Source organism: Numenius arquata, chromosome 1, assembly GCF_964106895.1.
Source record: "Numenius arquata chromosome 1, bNumArq3.hap1.1, whole genome shotgun sequence".
Lineage (NCBI taxonomy): Eukaryota > Metazoa > Chordata > Aves > Charadriiformes > Scolopacidae > Numenius > Numenius arquata.
In genome coordinates this window covers 37,172,883-37,191,685 of record NC_133576.1, presented here as the reverse complement: position 1 = coordinate 37,191,685, position 18,803 = coordinate 37,172,883, and the positions used below count along the sequence as shown (strand labels likewise).

Sequence of the window (18,803 nt, the reverse complement as noted above, 5' to 3'; positions counted from 1 at the left end):
TTTCTCATTTTTGTGCACATACCTCGGCCTTTCAAAGGGCATTCCTCGACTTGCAGCTCTTCGTGCAAAGTCAGGAGCCAACCCTTTTGTTTTGTGAGACCATAGGTTGAATATTTTGGCCGCCGGGCCCTGTCTGTGGGAATTCTCGCACAGAGTTAATCACAGCAGCACAGCAGTCATCAAAAATGACTCTTGAAAAAAAAAAAAAAAAAAAAACAAAACCTTCAGAGTATGGTTCTGGCCTGGTCACGGAAAAATATTTTAAACAGATGCGTAGAAGAAGAGCGCAGGGGTTTGCACCCAGCGGCAGGGCCACGCCGTGGCTGCCCGCGGCAGGGCTGGCTCCGGTGGGGAGCGGCGGCCACAGGCGGCGGGGCCGGGAGCAGCCCGGTTCTGCCGTCGCGGCAGCCGCCAGCAGCAGGGCAGGCGTCCCACCTTCGCCAGCGCCCGCCCCCGCCCACGCACCGCTCCTGCTTACTAACAAATCACCATTTTCATCCCTGTTTATAAACAATCGCGATTTTAACCCCCGCAGAATCCCCCCCTTTCCCGGGGTGAGGCGGCGGGAGGAAGACGAGCGTGGCCCCTCATACCCCTCGGGCGCTCCCCCCGCGGTCCCCGGCCCGGCCCGGGCCGAGGAGGACAAAGGCGGCGGGAGGCGGGGAAGCGTGAGGGGCCACGCCGCGCCGAGCCGCGACGGGGCGGCCCCGTCGCCGCCACCCACGGCGCCGCCGGGAGAGCCCGGGGGGGGGGCGGCCCCGCCGCGGCGGGGGGCAGCGGGCCCGGCCCGGCCCCGACGGCACCGCCCGCCACGGCCACCCTCCCCACCCCGGACCGCCTCCGCACCGCGCCGCGACGGGGCGGTCGGCGGCTCCGCGCCCGCCGCCGGCATGGAGGCAGCGGGGCGGCGTGGCCGGGCTGAGGGGCGCCCGGCATGGGGGGTGCTGCTCCCCCCTTTCCTCCTCCTCCTCCTCCTGGCAGGTCAGCGGGGCCGCGGGGAGGCGCGAAGCCGCAGGCAGCGGGTGCGAGCGGGGGTGGGAGTGCGGCGGGGGCCGGGGCCCGGCGGTTTAAGGCAGAGGCGGGGGCTTTTCCTTCTTGCCGGTGATTGAACCGGCAGCCGGAGTTGGCAGAGGCTCTCCGGGCTGTCTCGGCAGACCTCTCCCGGGCTGCCAGGAGGTGAAACCCGCGCCCTTCCCTCAGGAGAGACCCCGGGGGGTGTCCCGGCTCAGTGCCCCCCGGTAGGGCAAGGGCTCCCCGCGGTGTCGCCGGGTCCAGTGGGCGAGCGGGAGCCACGGGCGGCTGCTGGGCTGGCTTCTGGCGGAGTGGCCGTGGTTGGGTTGTGGGCACAAGAGCTGGTGCCAAAAACGGGTAGTGGCGCAAAAAGCCTGACGCCGTGGCCCAGGGAGTCCTGCGAGGGCAGCAGTGCAGGAGCCTTGCCACGGGGAGTCCGGCGTGCGGGCATGGTGGTCGTGTCCCCATTGCTGCTCCTTCGCAATCAGGGGCCTCCCCTCCTCTCCTTCTGGCGATTTGCCATCCCTCCGCTTGCCCTGACCCACTCGAGGGTCTGCTGGCTGGTGGGTCAGTTTTTCCGCTTTTTTTTGTGCACCTGCGTTTCTCTTGTACGGGGGCAATTGCGTGGGCCTGGGGTGCAGCTGCCTCAGCTGTGCTGCCTCGCACAGCCCCCTCCGGCCCTCACCCTCGCTCCTGGCATGTTTTCAAGCAGAGAAGGAGCACGAGCAGGATCAGAGGGCTGACCTGCTGACATCTAACGAACAAGGTTTAAGGCGTTGGGATGGATAAGCTGTTAGCCTCAAAGGAGCCCGGGGGCCAGGTGGGAACCTGCAGCCGGAGGTGGGTCATCGGGAAGAGGAGTGTGGCCACAGCTGAGAGGAGGTAGGGTAGCCCGGATCCTGGCATGCTGAAAGTTGTGCCAGCACGGACTAAAGGCAGTAACGGGAACGGGAGAGCAGAAACCCCCAGGTGCGATCTGCTGCCTGGGGAATGGGAGCCACAGTGCGTCAGGAAGGCAGGAGCCTAGTTTGTCACTTTCGCTTACAGGTCCCCGTTGTGGCAGCCTGCATTGGCATGACCAGAGGTGACAAATGGTGATGGTGTGTAGGGCAGGGGGTCTGTTTGGGTTCATCCAAGTGGCAGCTGAGATCCTGGCATTGGGGAAGGAGAGACCGGGATGAGATTCAGGAAGAGAGGGACTTGTGAGGATACTTCTCCGGTGCATTGGCAGTAGCCAGATATGAGAGGCTGATACCTTTAAAATAGCTTTCTCGTGGCAACAAAACGATGCATGTTCTTCCATGTTTCTTAATTGTAAAGAGCTCTCTTAACTGTTATTTCACAATTTGCGTTGTTCTCTGTCCTGTCTTGCAGAGCATTGCTGCTGGAAACATTTGTGGCCCCGGCTGGGCAGGACAGTCCTTGGCAGTGGGGCAGAGAGGGTACCACTGTCCCCCATGCTGGGCACTGCTGTGCCGTGCTGGCCATGGCCCCGGGGCTGGAGCAGAGCGAGGGGAGCTGCTGCCAGCTGGCAGGGGACGAGGGAGCCCCAGGCAGCTCTGATTTACACCCCAGGGTTAGGGCTGGGCAGGGACTGGGAGAGGCAGCCAGTTCCCAGGCAGCTTCCTTCTCCTCTCCTGCAGCTCAGTGAGACAGGCAGACCGGCCTCGGGTTTCCCTCTGGACTCCTTGCTGGAATGGAAAAAGGTGATCCGTGGCGATTTGACGTTTCAAAATGCTCTTTCGTTATTTTAAGTGATTAAATATGAGAAGGAACTGATGTGGCCAGCTACAAAATACCCATACACAAAGCACCTAACTCTGAACTTCCTACTGAAACACAGAATGAGTGGGAACGGGCTGCCATTTGGATTACAGGGTCAGGTCGCGCCTTGAGTGAAGTCCTGTGATTGTATAAAACTGTTAGATTGCATTTTCTTTAAAGCTGTGCTGTACAGCATTTTGTTGTTGCTGCCATTTGACCGCATGAATGTTATTTTTATTCAGCAGAAGATTGTCTGGCTCAGTGTGATAATGACTGCAAAGCTTACTGCTGTGATGGGACTACTCCCTACTGCTGTTCATATTATGCCTACATTGGGAATGTCCTTTCGTAAGTATATTTGCGCTTTAGAAAAAAACTGATGTGCTGATGTAGAAGTGGGTTGTGGGAAACTGTGTTTTGACAGTAAGCAGTGGCAGGGTTTGGGCTTTTTTGGTTTTGGTTCGGTTTGGTTTTTATCTTGCTGGTAACAAACATCAGTATTCCCCTAAAGTCTTATGTTGCGTGTATTTTTGAAGCATACCAGAAAGCTTGCTAAAATTGAGGGTTATGTCCTTAGCTTGTGTACAATCATATAATTTGTGGACATAAACTTTAGAGGTGGTGAGAACTTTGTTTCAAGTTCTTCAGATGAAAAGGATTGTGAATAGAAATCTTGTGGGTTTTGTTGAAATGCTTTGTCACAATACCTGAGTTAAACCACTATTCAAATAATTTGGACTTGAGATTATTTTTTCTTTGAGTACTTTTTTTTTTCCTTTTATTGACTTGGGTTTTTTTTGTCAAATGGTGTTTTGACTTTTGATGTAATTTGTTGAATAGATTCTAGGTGAGGGCAATCTGACCCTTTAGCACTGCAGTATGAATAGCATGTTTCACAGTGCTTAAAAAAACCCACAGCAGGTGAAATGGGGTGTGTATGAATATTTCCTATATAGAGAAAAATAGAGGAGTAAACTGCTGATGAAAAACACAGGCTCCGGTGCAGCTGTTAGCTCTGCATCAGTGAGGAAGAAGAGAAGCCTGCGTGCTAGTGGACCTGACTCTAGGCTCTGAGCTTAATTTAAGTCACAACCCGTAAGTATTACGTTCATGTGCAAGGACAAACTTGCAACATAAAATGTTGTGCTTCAAGACAGGGCATCTTACCTCCTGTTTCGTCAACTCCACCAGTAATTTCCTCAAGCTTTAGTGTGCAGTCTGTGACGTATTTTTGGTTTGTATTCTTGACTAAAACCAGAAAAGGAAAAAGAGGTACGTCATATGGACTGCTCAGTGCTTGGGGAGGAGTGAGTGGGAAGGTGGTAGCTGCTTTTTCTAAAAAGACTTCTCTGTTGCATGTTTTGTTTTAGCCGTGGTACCTGGGGAACATGACAGTGTTCCCTTCAGCATATTTAATAGCACTTTGAAGGAGTAGGCAGAGTGATGATATTTTAATACAGAATTGATCCACAGTTTTTAAAGCAGATCAGACACTTCCTGAGCTAAAGTAAATAAAATGATGATAGAGCACCAGAATCCTTCATTCCTCTGGAAATAAAAAAGCATGTACTTAAGATTGATTACTGTTGGAGAATGACAAGTGATTTTTTTTTTCCCCCGCTCACCTAGGGAATGTCTGCTTTGATTTTTTGTTTTTCTTTTCTCATTCCAAAATTGCTTTCCCATTTACATGCATGGAAGCAGGTGCAGTTTTTGAATACCTTATTCCAGCTCACATGTGGTTCGGAATGATGGACACAATAGCATAGGATATCACATTATAAGAAGGAGGCTTCCCACAGAGCAACAGAGCAAGTGGTTTTCATGTCCGGCTTCCGTGTGAGCATCACTGCCATTTATCTAGCCTAATGTAAGAGCTCTGCTTTGAAAAGGATCGACCAGGGGATTCTTCAGAGTGACTGTTGAAATGTTCAGACCATGCCTTCAGCGCCAGGTTGACACCTAGTCTTTTGTATGTTTATTTAACAAATGTAAACATCTATTGAATTAGAGCTGAGTGTGAGTGGCTCTGACACATTGGAAGGGTTTGTGTGTATCTGGATGGTTTTGAATACTGGAGGGGCTCTTAGATGGGCTGTTTGCTACAACATGTCTCAGAGACATTTGATTCTTCAAATTTTTTATGGTTAAGTACTCCAATTCATAGACTCAAAGACCAGTCAGGAGTCATTATATTCCTCTGACCTGACATTTTGCGTGGTTGAGCCATATTTTTTTTTCTCTAAAAGCTGTTTTGGGCGTGTCTTCTTTAAACATGTGTAATCTCATTTTGAAAACTTCAGGCATTAATGAGTTGACCATCTGTCCTGGTAAACTGTTCTATAGTTCATTTACTAACATTGCTGGGAAATTTTGCTGGGAAACGAAGGTTGAAATTCCTACTGTCAGCTCTTAACTTATCTGCGAGTTTGAAATGTGGCCCTAAATAGTCATCATGACAGCTCTCAACCTTATCGTTGAGCTGGGTGAACTCTGTCAGCCTCACATGTAAGATTTGCTTTGTTTTGTTTTGCCCTGCCCAGGGGTCAGTTCTGTGGCCTTCCTTTGAGCTCCCTCTGGTATTTTCACTTCCTTCTTGAAGTGTGGCTAGCAGGGCTGAGCATGGGGTTTTGACAGAAGCCTTGCTAGGATTATTTTTTCCTGTATCTTATCTTTGAGACCCTATTTTGAAGGAGCTATCTGTGTTGATCACAGAAGACATAAATGAATTTAGCAATTTGTTACAGCTCTGAGTCCGTAAGTCACAGTCTTCAAAGCATGTCTACTGCTTTAAGCCTGCAAACTGTGCTTTGCAAGGGTTACTACCTTGCATTTGGTTGCATTGCAAAAAAGATGTGACTTTAACTATGCTCCATAAGAATAACCTTCCCTTCTCATTATTTGGCACTATATTGGTCTTCTTTTTTTTTTTTTTTTTTACATGCAAGCTTTTCCTGCAGAAGTTTCATGTTGCCTCACCCCAAAATGACAAACCGATGAAATTGCATTAGAAGAAGACACGATCCCTGGAATTTGGAAATGGCCACTAGCAACCTATCAGCTTACATCTTTCTGTTAACAACTGTGTATTGAAATCTTTCAAAGAACCATTTTTTATCCAACAAACTATGTGTCCTGGTAATTCCATGTAATACTGTTCTTTATATATCCTTCTTTTCCCATGTCATCATTTTTGATCCAACTGTCTGCACCGGACAATGGGCTTGATCTGCATGGGTGCTTTCAGAAGTGCCTTTTTACTGTCTTAAACGCCGTTAGTAGGCCTCAGTGTTGTATTGGCTCCTCTGCTTCTTTAGAGGTTGCCTATGCTTCTTCATTTGTTTGCCACTAATGTCTCTGCTCTCTCCATTCTTTATAAATCTGCATGTCTTTCTGAAGTTTCTGCTTTTTATCTTCTCTGGGGTGGTTTTTTTCACAAGCATAACTATCTCTTGCGGTTTTGGTGTGCAGTAGGTTCTTTTTAAACAATTCTCTCTTTTGTTTCATGCCTCTCGCTCTTCTTTCTCTAGACCCATATGCCAGCAATTGTGCAAACAGACTATAAACACCAGGCAATAGTGTATATACTGATTTTAAAACAAAGTCAGTATGACCTGTTCATGATTATTGATACTTAAGTTGCTTGTAGCTTGTAGGTGATTAATTAACTCTCTTCACTCATTAAAATGAGATTCAACGTTGAGATATTCCACATAGGGTTTGAGAATTTTCTGTTTTAAGAAATCATCATCTTTTTAGGACACCGGGGAATTTTTTTTCTTTAGTCAGATGAGGTTTTCAGCAAACATCCTCCAGGCTGTGTGCGTCTGTGATTAGCCTGTTTTTCTTTCCACACATGAAGAACAGATGCAGATTTATTGGCTCACTCTAGTATTAGGATTTCGGGGCCTGCAAGAGATGTTCCAGTAACTCCATCTTTATTTGGACTACAGGTATATTCTGTAAGCATTCAAGGTCTGTGGTTGAGTCATCTGTAATCCCATGAACATCTCTAATGTGAAGTAACACATCCTTCCTCCTCCTCGCCCCCCTTCACGATACCCTTTCAGAGTAAGTTGTTACAGCATTAATGTTCCAGCTATATTTCCCTTCCTACTAGTTTTCAATAGCTACAGCCTGTCATTATTTCCTCTGATGCATATGCATTTCCTTCTATTTATTTGCTCGGCATCTAGCGCTTAATAGTTAGCCCTTCTAAAAATGTTTTTTTTTCTTGGACAAATTACAAACTTCTGTTTGGACTTGCGCAACATAACGGAGCTGTGTCTGTGGGATGAAGGAAAAGGTACAGGGATGCTTGAGTGCTGAGGCTGTTCCTCCTGCCCACCTTTTCACTCCTCACCAGAAAGGGTGGAGGCACCTTTCCCAGCCGTCAGCATCTTCCCAGCCCTTTGAGTCAAGAAACTCAAACTGCCCTCCTCCTCCTCAGCTAGTTTCTAAGCTATTGAATCATTTGTGACTGACCTTTTCACAGTTTCCCTGTGCTTCTGCAGCTTGCTACCAGGCTAGGGACTGTGAGGACTGCAGCATGTTTTTTCCATGACAGATGCTCCAGGTTTGCTCACAACAACAGTATCTCCCTAACTAACCAACCGGCAGCATTTTGCCTTCTGTCACTCAGAGGAATTGGGAGACATCTGGTTATTGCCTTCAGCTCCAGCCTCAAACCCCAGAGCTCCTCAATACGAAAGGGATTTCTTCTTCAGAACCCGAATTTATATGTGTGTTTCTGACAGTGCTCTTTGCATTTGCTTCTGAGAGATCCCAAATTGTCTGGCCTTCATGCTTATCTTGGGTGGATTTTCTGTGGGCTTAGTCTTTTCCACCACATTGTGCCTTGTATTTATCATCGCCCACAGGTAACTTTTGAGCCACGGGGAGCTCTCTGGGCAGTGATGTCAGTAGTTGCATGCTCTCAGGGGTGCTTCTGGATGCTGCCTTTGCTCTTTCACATCACTTCATGGCCTGCAGTTGTGAGTTGCTGTGAAATAATCCCAGATTCCAGGTAACTAATGTAATAAATAAATAAAAAATAGTCCAGCTGTTATTTCAGATGAATACTGCTGTGCCAGCTGAATATTCAGTGGAAATGAAGGGACTTACATGCAGGTTTGGCCCACAGTATTTAAAAAAACCCACTGATAAAATACTCAGCCCTGGTTATTGGACCATATTTTCCTGGGTAGTCTTTAAGGGAAGTAAACTGGAATATTGGCTTAAGAAGAAAACTAAGATGCAGTGATGCTACATTACATTGCAATGTGTATGAAGTTTCTTTGTAAATGTCTTCACAATGACTTACTCTAAGGCAACTTTTATTTAGAAAAGCAAAACAAAATAAAACCTATGATTCCAAGGACTTCAAAAGCAACTGGAGGACAAAGCCAATAAAAACTTTAGAGAACTGTAATCTTCTTACAGGTAATGGATGGTGATTTGCAAGAGAGTAGGTGAAAAAATCTTACTAGGGAAAATGAGGAAGCAACAGCCTGTTCAGTGACCGCTGAAATATCAGGTGTTATTTACATGAACTTAGTGTATGTTGGAGGGGTTGATTTTTTTGGGTGGGTTTTTTGTTTTGTTTTAAGTCTAGAGGTTGCACAATGTGGCCAGGAAGGAAGGAAGGCAGACAGAGAGAATGGGAGGAAAAGAGGCAGAGAATACATTTAGTGTAAAAATTATGTACATGCCTCAGCCTGCAAAAGTGAATAAAAAGTCACGTGTAGTGTATCTCGGCGTGGCATTTGACGTGAAGTACTTTATATCCAGTAGTACTTTTGAGAAAAGCAGCTTATTTCAGAGAATGCCATTTTTGTTCCTGAGAGGAAGAACGTCCCTTAAGGTGATTCACATGAGAATATGGGATGGAGGGTGGGTATGGAGGAGGAGTGCACCAGAGGACAGAATTAACATTTTAAGAGTTAGGAATATAGAGATGCAGCCTCTGGAGTTCATAGTGAATAAAAAGAAAAATTCAGGAAGCTTGGCATTCATTGTAGATTCCAGATAATTAAAATTAGACACTTTCAGGCATCCCACATTAAATATGTGAAGCAGCATATGGGTTGGGGTTGATTCTATGTCTGTGCTACAGTTGTATGGTGCTCTGCTTAAAAGAAGTTTGTGTTCCTCTTCATCAACATAATGTTAAAACTTTCACATGATTGAAGCACTTTGCGACAATATGTAAAACTGCAATTTACCTGGCAGTTGCCATTTCCTGCCTCTGGCTTTGTGACTTCTGATACGATGCCAGAGGTGTGCCAACGGCCTGGTTCAATAATTGTTTTTCCCATTTGGCTTGAGTTGTGCCTTCTGATCAGGTGAGTCTCCCTGAATGAGCACACGGAGCAGAGACTGAGAATGCTTGTGCTGAGTGCTGGGGGCTCGCTATAAACGTGTCATCAGCAAGGGCAAGACTCTGATAATTGGACTAAAACCATTTCCCTTCCATTCCATCTAAGAGGTGAACAGCAGTTCAGCCTTTTAATCCTTGGTCTTCAACATCTGGAGTACCTGTGGAAGCATGCTGCCTGTGCTTCAGCCGGGAAAATCCGCCAAGAGAGGTACCCAGCTCTCTGTGTGCAGGGGGTGGCTTAACCACAGGTTAGAGAAAGACCACGTTTTCATTGTAAGATCTGCTGGAGAGAGAACTGGTATTTGAAATGTGACCTTTGCAAAGTGTTTGAACTTCCAGTTGTTTTTTGTTCCATGCCTATTGTCCCAGTTCATATCCTTCAGCAGAGAATGTGCGATCAGATTTACGACCAGAGCAGTATCTGCGCTTAACAACGGCTGCAGAGGAAACCCTTGTCAGCACCAGCACAGGGCGCCTCTTCTTTAGCCCTTTGTGTTTTCATTTCTGACCCTGTGTTGTGACAAGCAGCCCAAAATGGGAAAAAAACTTTTGTTTGCCAAACAGAAGCTCTCAAAAGGTAGCTCCTGCTTCAAGCCTTCCACCTCTTTTTTTGGGGGGGCGGGGGAGTGTCTGACTAACTGTTTTGAAATGTTTGGGACTAATGGGACCGGGTTCTTTTGCTTGTTTGATCATTTTGTGATGTTTAGGGGGTTTTATTTTAGTAGAAAGCCGTAAGAACTGGAATACTCTTTTTAGTGAAAACTGGAAGTCTTTTAAACGTGCAAGTGCAGTTGTTCATATGAAAAAAGGCTAGCACAGTTTTGTGCTAAAACTTGAGTTGTTGACATCCCTGTGGATCATCTGTTTTTCATCATTTGGAAGATTGTTAGTATTTGGCCTGAAAATGGAAGCATTAAGGTATAAATCACTGTAATGCTCTCAGTGGCTTACAGAAAATTCTTACGGGGGAAAAATAAACATTCATAAGGAATTCAGTGAAATTAGCTTGCTTACACTGCACTACTTATTTTGAAAAGATTTTTCAGTGCAAAGGAGAGATAATTTTGTGTTTATCACTTGCAGTGGTCTGTTTTGGAAGCCTGTAGGATTTTCCCATAAGGTTTGGTCATGTAAAAGATAAATGTTTTCTTAACACTTAGTAAGACTGACGTAAAGACTGAGCCTGGGGATTACGCTGATCACAAGAATACTGTCCTCTCTTCATAAGAATTTTACTTTTTGTCTGTTATTTTATACCCACATACACACACCTTTCCCTTTTTCAAGTGGGGGAAAGGTCCGCCTCCGAATTTGGTAAGAATCTGTAACTTTGTTCAGTCATCTGTACGTCCAAAGCTTGCGAGAGAATTCAGATAGTCTGTTGGGCGCCTGCAAAGTAGATAAATGCATTTGTAACTTCAAGGCAGTGAGTAGATGCAACGGACAGAGTGCTCATCATCTTGAAATCAATAAGCTAATTACTTCAGTGGGGATTTCGTGCACTTGGCTCTAATGGGACAAGTTGTAAGCTCAAGTACCTTATTGAATCCAAGTGTTAGAAAAAAACCCATTTTTTTCTTTCTTTTTTTTTTTTTTTTTTTAATCACCATGGTACCTTCCGTGTTCACTGCTGCTTCATGCTCCCGTGCTCCCCACTCAAGAGCTACTGAGTAAGGTGTGTCACTCCTTAAGGGTCAGGAGATACGCAGGACAAATCCCGCCTCAGCTGACTCATCCACTCCCACCACATCCAATGCATACCCCAAGCTGGAGAATTCCTGTTTTATTGGCTAATTCTGAGATTTCACTGAGCCCGCGGGATTCTCAGAGGGTTAGTCTGTTGCGGTTTGTACTGGTTGCTCTGTAGTAAGTAATATCACACCAACTCAGAGCAGGGTTATTAATGAAGATACTTCTAGGTCAAAAGCTGTGCAAGAGGGCCATTCGGTGCTGCGCACAGTGTAATTGCAGCCAATCCAAATAAAACCTGTAGCACTAATTCAATATTTGAACAATATTGTCCTAGAAAGATAAACTCTCATTCTAATCTTAATGTGCCTCTTTAAGGGACAGAAACAAAGTTTGGTGTATATAAGTGAGTTATTAAAAATTAAAGGAAATGAACTGTTAATTCACAGGGCAGCCACAAGTTCCTTCGAGATTTGTAGCCTCAACTAGATAGAAAATTCACAGTTAATGTAATCTTTAGAAATTCAATGAATTTTTCTCAATGATTTTTTTTTCTTTTTAAAAAAGAAAAAAGTTGTGATGTTTACTTGCAGAATCACTTCCACTACCATAAAACCCTGTTTTTTTTCCCCTGGAATGGAAAATGAATTTTTTTTCCCTGTAACAAAGATTTCTCCTGGGACTTAGTTATGTAAGTGTTTAGTATGGGATGGAGAGGCAGTAATACCACAAACTGGACAGGCATGTTTCATCATCGTGTCTCCCTCTGTTGGCTCATCCACACAGATAAAAGATTTTTACTGCTATCATTAAATGGAGTTATTCCTGTTGCTCACAAGGGAGGCTTGGTTTAATGCTGAATGTTCCAGCTTCTCTCTCTTTATTGAGGCCCATGGTACAGTTTGTCACAAGCACAAGAGGTACTAAGGATCTACAGCTATTGTTGAAACATCTGTTCATCAGCCAAGACGCAGTGAACCTTATTTTTAGGTGCCTCGTGGACTTGGTACACTGCTACTGAAGCGTGAAGGGACTGGGCAAACTATCTCTACTCCAGTCCTTTCTACAGTCTGTGGTCAAGGTGATCTGATGAAGGTATAATTAGGGTACTGCTGCCCTGTAGCTATTTCCAGCTGCGGAGCTGCCCACAGCGCATCAGTGTTAGTAAACTAGGAATAACATATAAAATACAGTCCCAAATGTCTATGCTTATGCTACCACATCAACTGCAGTTTTGGTCTCTGATGCTCTGTACTGCTTATTCCTGTTGTGCCTGTGCATTTGACTTTCTCCTTCCAACAGCAGGGTTAGAGAGGGCCTGCGTCTAAGCAATGTCCTTCCCTCCCCTCACCACTGGTAATTCCTCCTCCTCCCCAGTAAAAGGTACAGAACAGAAAGAATCATTTGAGACAGGAGGGAAGCAGTTAGGCTTGGGAGAGTGGCGTGTCCCACCATGGAGGGGCAGTCACCTCTGTCTTGCACTTCAGAGGACAGAGTCACCCAGGAGCAGTTTGCAGCTCACTGGGTAAGGTAACATAAACTGGGAAGAACAGGAAGGTTGGAAAGGAAAGGGTAGGCAATTGCAGCTGCCGCCTGTTACCTTTTCTACACAATGTATATACATGTCTGTGTATGTATGTGCGTGTGCATATGTACACACAGCTATTATCTTATAATCAATTTTCTTCTGAAATTCTACTTTGCCAACAACACTGAAACCATCTAGAGTACTGGCTGGCATTACGGTCCTGTTCTGGTACCTTTCTTGTTGAAGCACCCCACTGGTGGTGCCCATCGGTGGTGCCCATCGGCAGCACTGGGTGTTTGGAGTTCAAGGCAGAAATATTCTCATAGTAGACTATGAGACTAATTCAGACAAGCAGTGGAGGGACCCAAAATTAATTACTTATGTATAAGTAGCACTTATAAAATGATGATGTTTAAACGGTACATGACAGTAGCTCTTAATTCTTTTGTTTGGATCAAATCCTTCAAGTCCCTGAGCTTTTGCATCTCTCCTCATCTGCTGCTTTGGAAATGTAAACCAAGAGAAGAGAAAAAAGGCAGCCAGCATAAATTTAACACTTAACTTTTCATTGTTGGGACTACAGCAACTCTAGTAGTATTATGTACAAGACCTTGTTGAAATAAATCTCTTGGAATCTTTGAGATTTTCCTGGACGAGTCACGAGAATTTTGTTAGTGCAATATTTTGTATAAAGAATACAGCATTTTTGTAATCACCTTTGCTTTCCACTTGTGTAGCTTATTATTTTCCAAGGGTTTCAAAACACGATTGTCAGTTGTCTCAGTCTTGTGCTCACAATATCCCGTCAGGCAGGGCAGCAGTGTCTGGGCGTCGTTGCCCGTCTGCCATCCACGTAGTGTGTACTCCTGCTGGTGATGGCTCCTCAGTTCTGAAAGCAATATAAACTACCACAAATAAATATGAATTGTTTGGGTTACGGGCAGAATTTTGATTACTTGAAGCCAAAGTTTGATGTCTGAATATAGACATTGAATATGCCGTGGATAAGCATATTTAGATGAAAACCTTGAAAACCTCTTGGGACGGAGAATGGCCTTGTGTGCGAGAAGGCCTTGTGTGCCATGTCCAGCACAAAAGGGCTTTCAGCTGTGAGTGGGAAGCCTTGGTGTTAATCTAATCTAAGTAATTAGTACCCTTCCCACAAACCTATTTTGTCTGAACATCTCATGTGCAAACGTCGCATTCTTACAAGTCAACAGTTATTTTTGTCTGCCTTTCTGTTTGCCGACATCTCTGCCCTGGGGCACAGCTTCTCCCGCGCTGCAGTGTGCCGACCACTTGCTATGCTGCATGGTCCTAGTCCCCAGAGACCTCAGTGAGGCTGTGTCTGATGATAGCTAATGTATTTACACGGCTGAAAGCTAATATTGTTTGTTCAGTCCATGGCAGGTAACCCTGTGTTTGGCTTGGAAATAGCTGGCCTATTTACATAAAGTGAAATTATGAAAATGGATGACAGGATCGCCAGTCTGCTTACCTCGCATTGCTTTCCTCCAGTGGCTACTTGCAGGGATAATTTGATATTAAATTCCAGTGGAGAGCGAAAGAATAGAGCTTCAAGGGGACAGGGATGGGTGAAAAGTTATGGCCCTCATTCTCCGTTTTCAGCAACATTTAAAATTGTCTGAAGTAAAGCACAATATGTCTTTGTTCCTGAGCCTTCATGATTGTTGAACAAAACTTAATGTTGAATTAGCATATTTCCAGAAATGTAATAAAATGTCAGCTTGACAATAACACTTTCAAATTTGCTATATGACAGGGGTGCTATAAACATAGTGGCATGTCTGCTGTATGTTTCGAATAATATGCTACATTAAGATAATATGCTGAGACTAGGAGGGGAGCTGTGGTATTTAACATCTGTATTTGGTAAGCTTATGTTGTCACTGTCTTCTAACCTAATTTATTTTGCATTTTTTTGCCAATAAATCTGTCGTGGTTTTGACCGGATTGACCAATCAGAACGACAGATGGCCCCTCTGTCCCCCCTCTAAGGAAAAGAGAGGAGAGAAAGAGATAAAAGAGCTTTATGAGTTTAGAAAAAACTAAACTACTTTAATGAAAATATTAATAAATAATGAAATAATAAAGAATAAGAAAAGAAAAAAAAAAGGAAAAAAGTGTACAGTATATACAAAACCGTATCAAGCTCCCAGGATGATGATCACGTCACCAGCAGGCACAGGGGAAAGTCACAGGCTGGACTCGGTGATGGACAGGAGCTGGATTCCACATCTGGAGTCAGGAGTGCTTGGATCGGGATCAAAGGCAGATGAACAGACAGGGTCCTCCTCGGACATCGGCCATTGAAGAAAGAGAGATGACCCTTTGATCCCTCAGCTTTTATACTGAGCATGGGGCAGATGGGATGGAATACCCTGTTGGTCAGTTTTGGATCACCTGTCCTGTCCGCTCCCCACAGATGTGACCCCTCTACGCTTTTCCGCTTCCGACCCTCCAACAGGGCAAATAAATTTACCTGACCTTCGTTGTTATAGCAATAAGTATAAGCAAGGGCCTCTCTGCATACCATTCCTTGGTATAATCAGGTCTTATCACTATGAGAGCGAACAGTTTCTGAACAATATGTCATTAATTTCAGAGTTTAGTTAGTTAGAAGAGGCCCAGCTAAAAAGGTAAAATTAAAGAACAGAAAATTAGTTCTGTTTTACCTCCAACCAGGACAGCATTGAAATTCCTTATTCTCCTTCAGGAGAGGAAATTTTTCCTGCATGCTCCTCACGCCCCTCCCCAGTCATTCTTTCTTCTGAAGAAGGTGTGTGAGGAAGCACGAGCAGCTCATGAAATGACCTTTATGGCTCAGCTGCCTGTGCTAGCAGGGGATGGATTTGATGACCCGGGAAGGTTCTTTCTCGTTAGCCACAGAAGTAAGAATTTGTTCCATTTTGGGCCTGGGCTGATCAAACATTTTGCAGCTCTCAGCAAGTTGGTAGGTACAGGGTCTCTCTCTGCAGTCACAGGTGGACAACAGCTACTCTGTTGAGTACTCTGTTGAGTACTCAGCTACCAGCTGATCTCTAGGCTGGCATCTGCTCAGCAGCCGATGATCAGAATTGTTTATCCGGCAGGGACAATCACCTCTGCGTGTCAGCTGGCTGGTGCACTGCTAGGGAAACAGCCCTGGTTTACATCACTACAATTTGGCAAGTTACAAAGCAACTTTGTTTGGGGTTTTGAGCCGTGCATCCTTGTTTAAAGGAGGGGGGGTCTTTTTTTTTTTACCTCCTGCGAGGGAGGTTTTGTTCTGCGTGTCTGTGAGTGATTCCCCAGAAGTATGCCCCAGTAGTCATCTCAAGAGCCCTGCGATCCCCTCCAAAGGGCTGGGTAGCCATGCTGGGGAATCCTGCTTAGGCAGGTGGGCGGTGGGAGGCTGCAGGTTGTGATGACCACTCTGTGCTGAGTGCCCACTAGATCATCAGATATTTTTAGGAGTTCAGAAAAATAACGCCTGTAGATTTTCTTGATGTCATTTGAAATATGTCAGGTACAGGTACAGTCAAGTACCTTTGAGTTAGCATCAGTTAAGCTTCTGTATACTTCTGGTTTATTTTTCTTGCAGAGATTTGTTGCCATCACAGAGCTGCTTGCAATCCCAAATAACCCCAGGAACTTGCAACGACTAGGCTTAGACTCTCATTAAAGGTTGACTCATCTCTTCTGTGAAGAAGACGTTGCATAACTTGGAAGTTATTGTTCCTTAAAACATGGGGTGGTTGCTCCCCGGTGGGGCAGTCTTGCTGGCTCATCCAGAAAATCACCAGGACTCCTTCTGAGGAGCTTCCAGCTGACCAGACTGCATGGGGGTTGTGTCAAAGATGGAAGAGTGCTGCTTGGTACTCTCTTACTGTGCCTTGTATAATGGGGTTTAAAGGAAAATTGCTCACGGCATTTGTACTCCATAATTGTAAGAAAAGGGCAGCTTGCACCTCGGTAGCTATGAGCTCTTCCCCTGAGCGTGCTCGCTTGGTGGGTGCCTGACCCTGCTGCCCATCAGTGGTGGATACCTGCATTTTGTCCTCCCTGTCCTGCCTGTGGTGCCGTGCCCCGGGAAGGGTACAGTTTGGGGTGCGTTGGTCCAGCCTGGTGCTCAGCCTTTACCTGGTGACTAAGGGGTGGCCAGAGGGTCCCTGCAGAACAGGGGATGGTGAGGACATGCTCTCACTGCACAGGTGCCCTCTTGGCACCTTCCCAGTCAGCTCCCAAGGCCAACCCATCAGTCTACAGCCCTTGTGTTGATGGAAAATGCAAGTAGTTGCTTTTAGCTAATATAAAAGCAATTACTGCTCTGTAGGATCGGTAACTGGAAAGCAAGTTAGCAGCCGTTGTTTAAATCTGAAGGAGCTACCCCTCAAGTGAGGGTTTTCACTTTGGCTTCGTTACGTGTCAATAATTTAATGTATGTTGCAGTTGCTGATAGGGCTTTGTAATGAGATGCCGTTGTTTTTCCAAGCTGAATACTTGCTGTGCTCACAAAAAAAGCACTGGATGTGTGGGTATGTGAAACAAGTCAGCTGATTTATTACTGTTATCTGTCAGTTGCATTGAATGGTTTTAATAACTGCCAGAACTAACAGCTCCTTCATAACAACTAGTAGCACTGCTATAGCTGTTGCTATATTTTTATCACTCTTTTTTCACCTTGGGTCACGATATACAAACTGTCAATTAACTGGGCAAAATCCTCAAGTCACTTGATTTATACCAACATGCACCAGCTGAAAATATGGTCCAGCATGAGAAGAGCTAGGAGATTTTACTCCAAAATTGGCAAACAAAATCTTTCAGGCTCTCTGACCCATCCAGAAGAGTGTTGCAGCGGCTCCACCACCATAGGGATTCCCTGTGCTCCTCTGGCCATGCTCATGTATGAGAAGTACCTTTTTATTTGGTATTGTCAACAAAATCCTCATATTGTCTTCACAAGAGCAACACAAACCTTTCTGTCCAGGTGCCTGTGCTATAAAATGGGGACTGGAGGGTTCTCCCCCTGCGAATTCAAATCTTCAGCTTTGGGTTTTGTGCTCTGACCTACTTAAGAAATTGCTTGAGACTGAACTTCAAACTGGCCCCTGTTTTATAGCCAAGTGTTTTTTTCTTGTGGTTTGTAGCTGCGTCATCCTCAGAAAATAGCCAGCTGATTTTACTTTTTGTCTCTGTCCCACCTGCCTGGCCGGCCGCTGGACTTGGAAAGTGCTCATAACAACGGCAGCAACACGAAAGCCTCAGCCACAAGCATGTCACTCAGAAGAGCTTCCATCGCCAGGCATTTGCTCTTCTGCTGTAGCAGCTCCAAACAGGCCCAGGAGCCAAAATAAAGACAGATTGGGCTAGAAGGTGCATCCTGCCACCGCAGGACCGTAGCCATTTGGAGGAAAAAGCTCTCCATTCTCTTCTTTGCATAGGCTCAGTGCCATTGCTGCTGTTCCCTGGAGGGACAATGCTGTGCTTCTCATGCTATAGGGATGTGTGGAGGCATGAATCATAGAATCATAGGATGGTTCGGGTTGGAAGGGACCTTAAAGATCATTGAGTTCCAGCCCCCCTGCCATGGGCAGGGACACCTCCACTAGAGCAGGTTGCTCAAAGCCCCGTCCAGCCTGGTCTTGAACACTTCCAGGGATGGGGCCTCCACAGCTTCTCTGGGCAAGCTGTTCCAGTGCTTCACCACCCTCACTGTAAAGAATTTCTTCCTGATATCTAATGTAAATCTCCGCTCTTTCAGTTTAAAACCATTACCCCTGTCCTTTCACTCCACTCCCTGATGAAGAGTCCCTCCCCATCTCTCCTGTAGGCCCCCTTTAGGTACTGGAAGGCTGCTATAAGGTCTCCCTGGAGCCTTCTCTTCTCCAGGCTGAACAACTCCAACTCTCTCAGCCGTCCCTAGGAAGGTCGGGCTGCAGCCCCTGGGTCGGAGCTGTCATTGCCTCTGCCGAGGGAGCTGAGTTGCAAGTAGGACATCTTTCTGGATGCATTGCAGCATCCTCAGCCCTAAATTCCTGCTGCTGCTTCTCCCAGGCTGGGAGCTCCATCCTGCCAGAAGGCTTGCGTCCCACAGCTGTCCGTTCCCGTGAGTAGGATTCCGGCCCTTTTCTCCATGCCATGTGCCGGGGAAGCACTCCCAAGAGACAGATCAGTGACCTTCCCCAGGACACTGCCATTGTGTAACTACTCCTTCATTAGGAAGTTAAAAGGATTAAGAACTGGCTGACATGTCAAAAAGTGGAGGCAGCAAAGAATTATCGTGTAATGAGGACTGTTTGCAGTGAGGTTCTTCAGGGATTAGCACCAGCACTGAAAATTTACCAATTCCAGTCAGGACCTAGGATGTAAACGCAAACCCCCTGGTCCTAAATGTGTGTGTGCGTGAAAGATACATTTTAATTGAAT

At 45.8% G+C, this 18,803-nt stretch overlaps 1 protein-coding gene across 1 annotated transcript in view; it reads left to right on the top strand.

Moving 5' to 3' along the window:
- The first annotated feature begins 858 nt into the window (after positions 1-858).
- The window catches only part of CYYR1 (cysteine and tyrosine rich 1), a 58,964-nt gene continuing 41,019 nt past the window's right edge, over positions 859-18,803 (top strand). The window contains exons 1-2 of the mRNA XM_074153485.1: positions 859-981; positions 3,021-3,123. Of these exons, the coding sequence (XP_074009586.1) occupies positions 891-981; positions 3,021-3,123 (194 nt within the window). The 5' untranslated portion in view covers positions 859-890. The remainder of the gene's footprint in view (positions 982-3,020; positions 3,124-18,803) is intronic.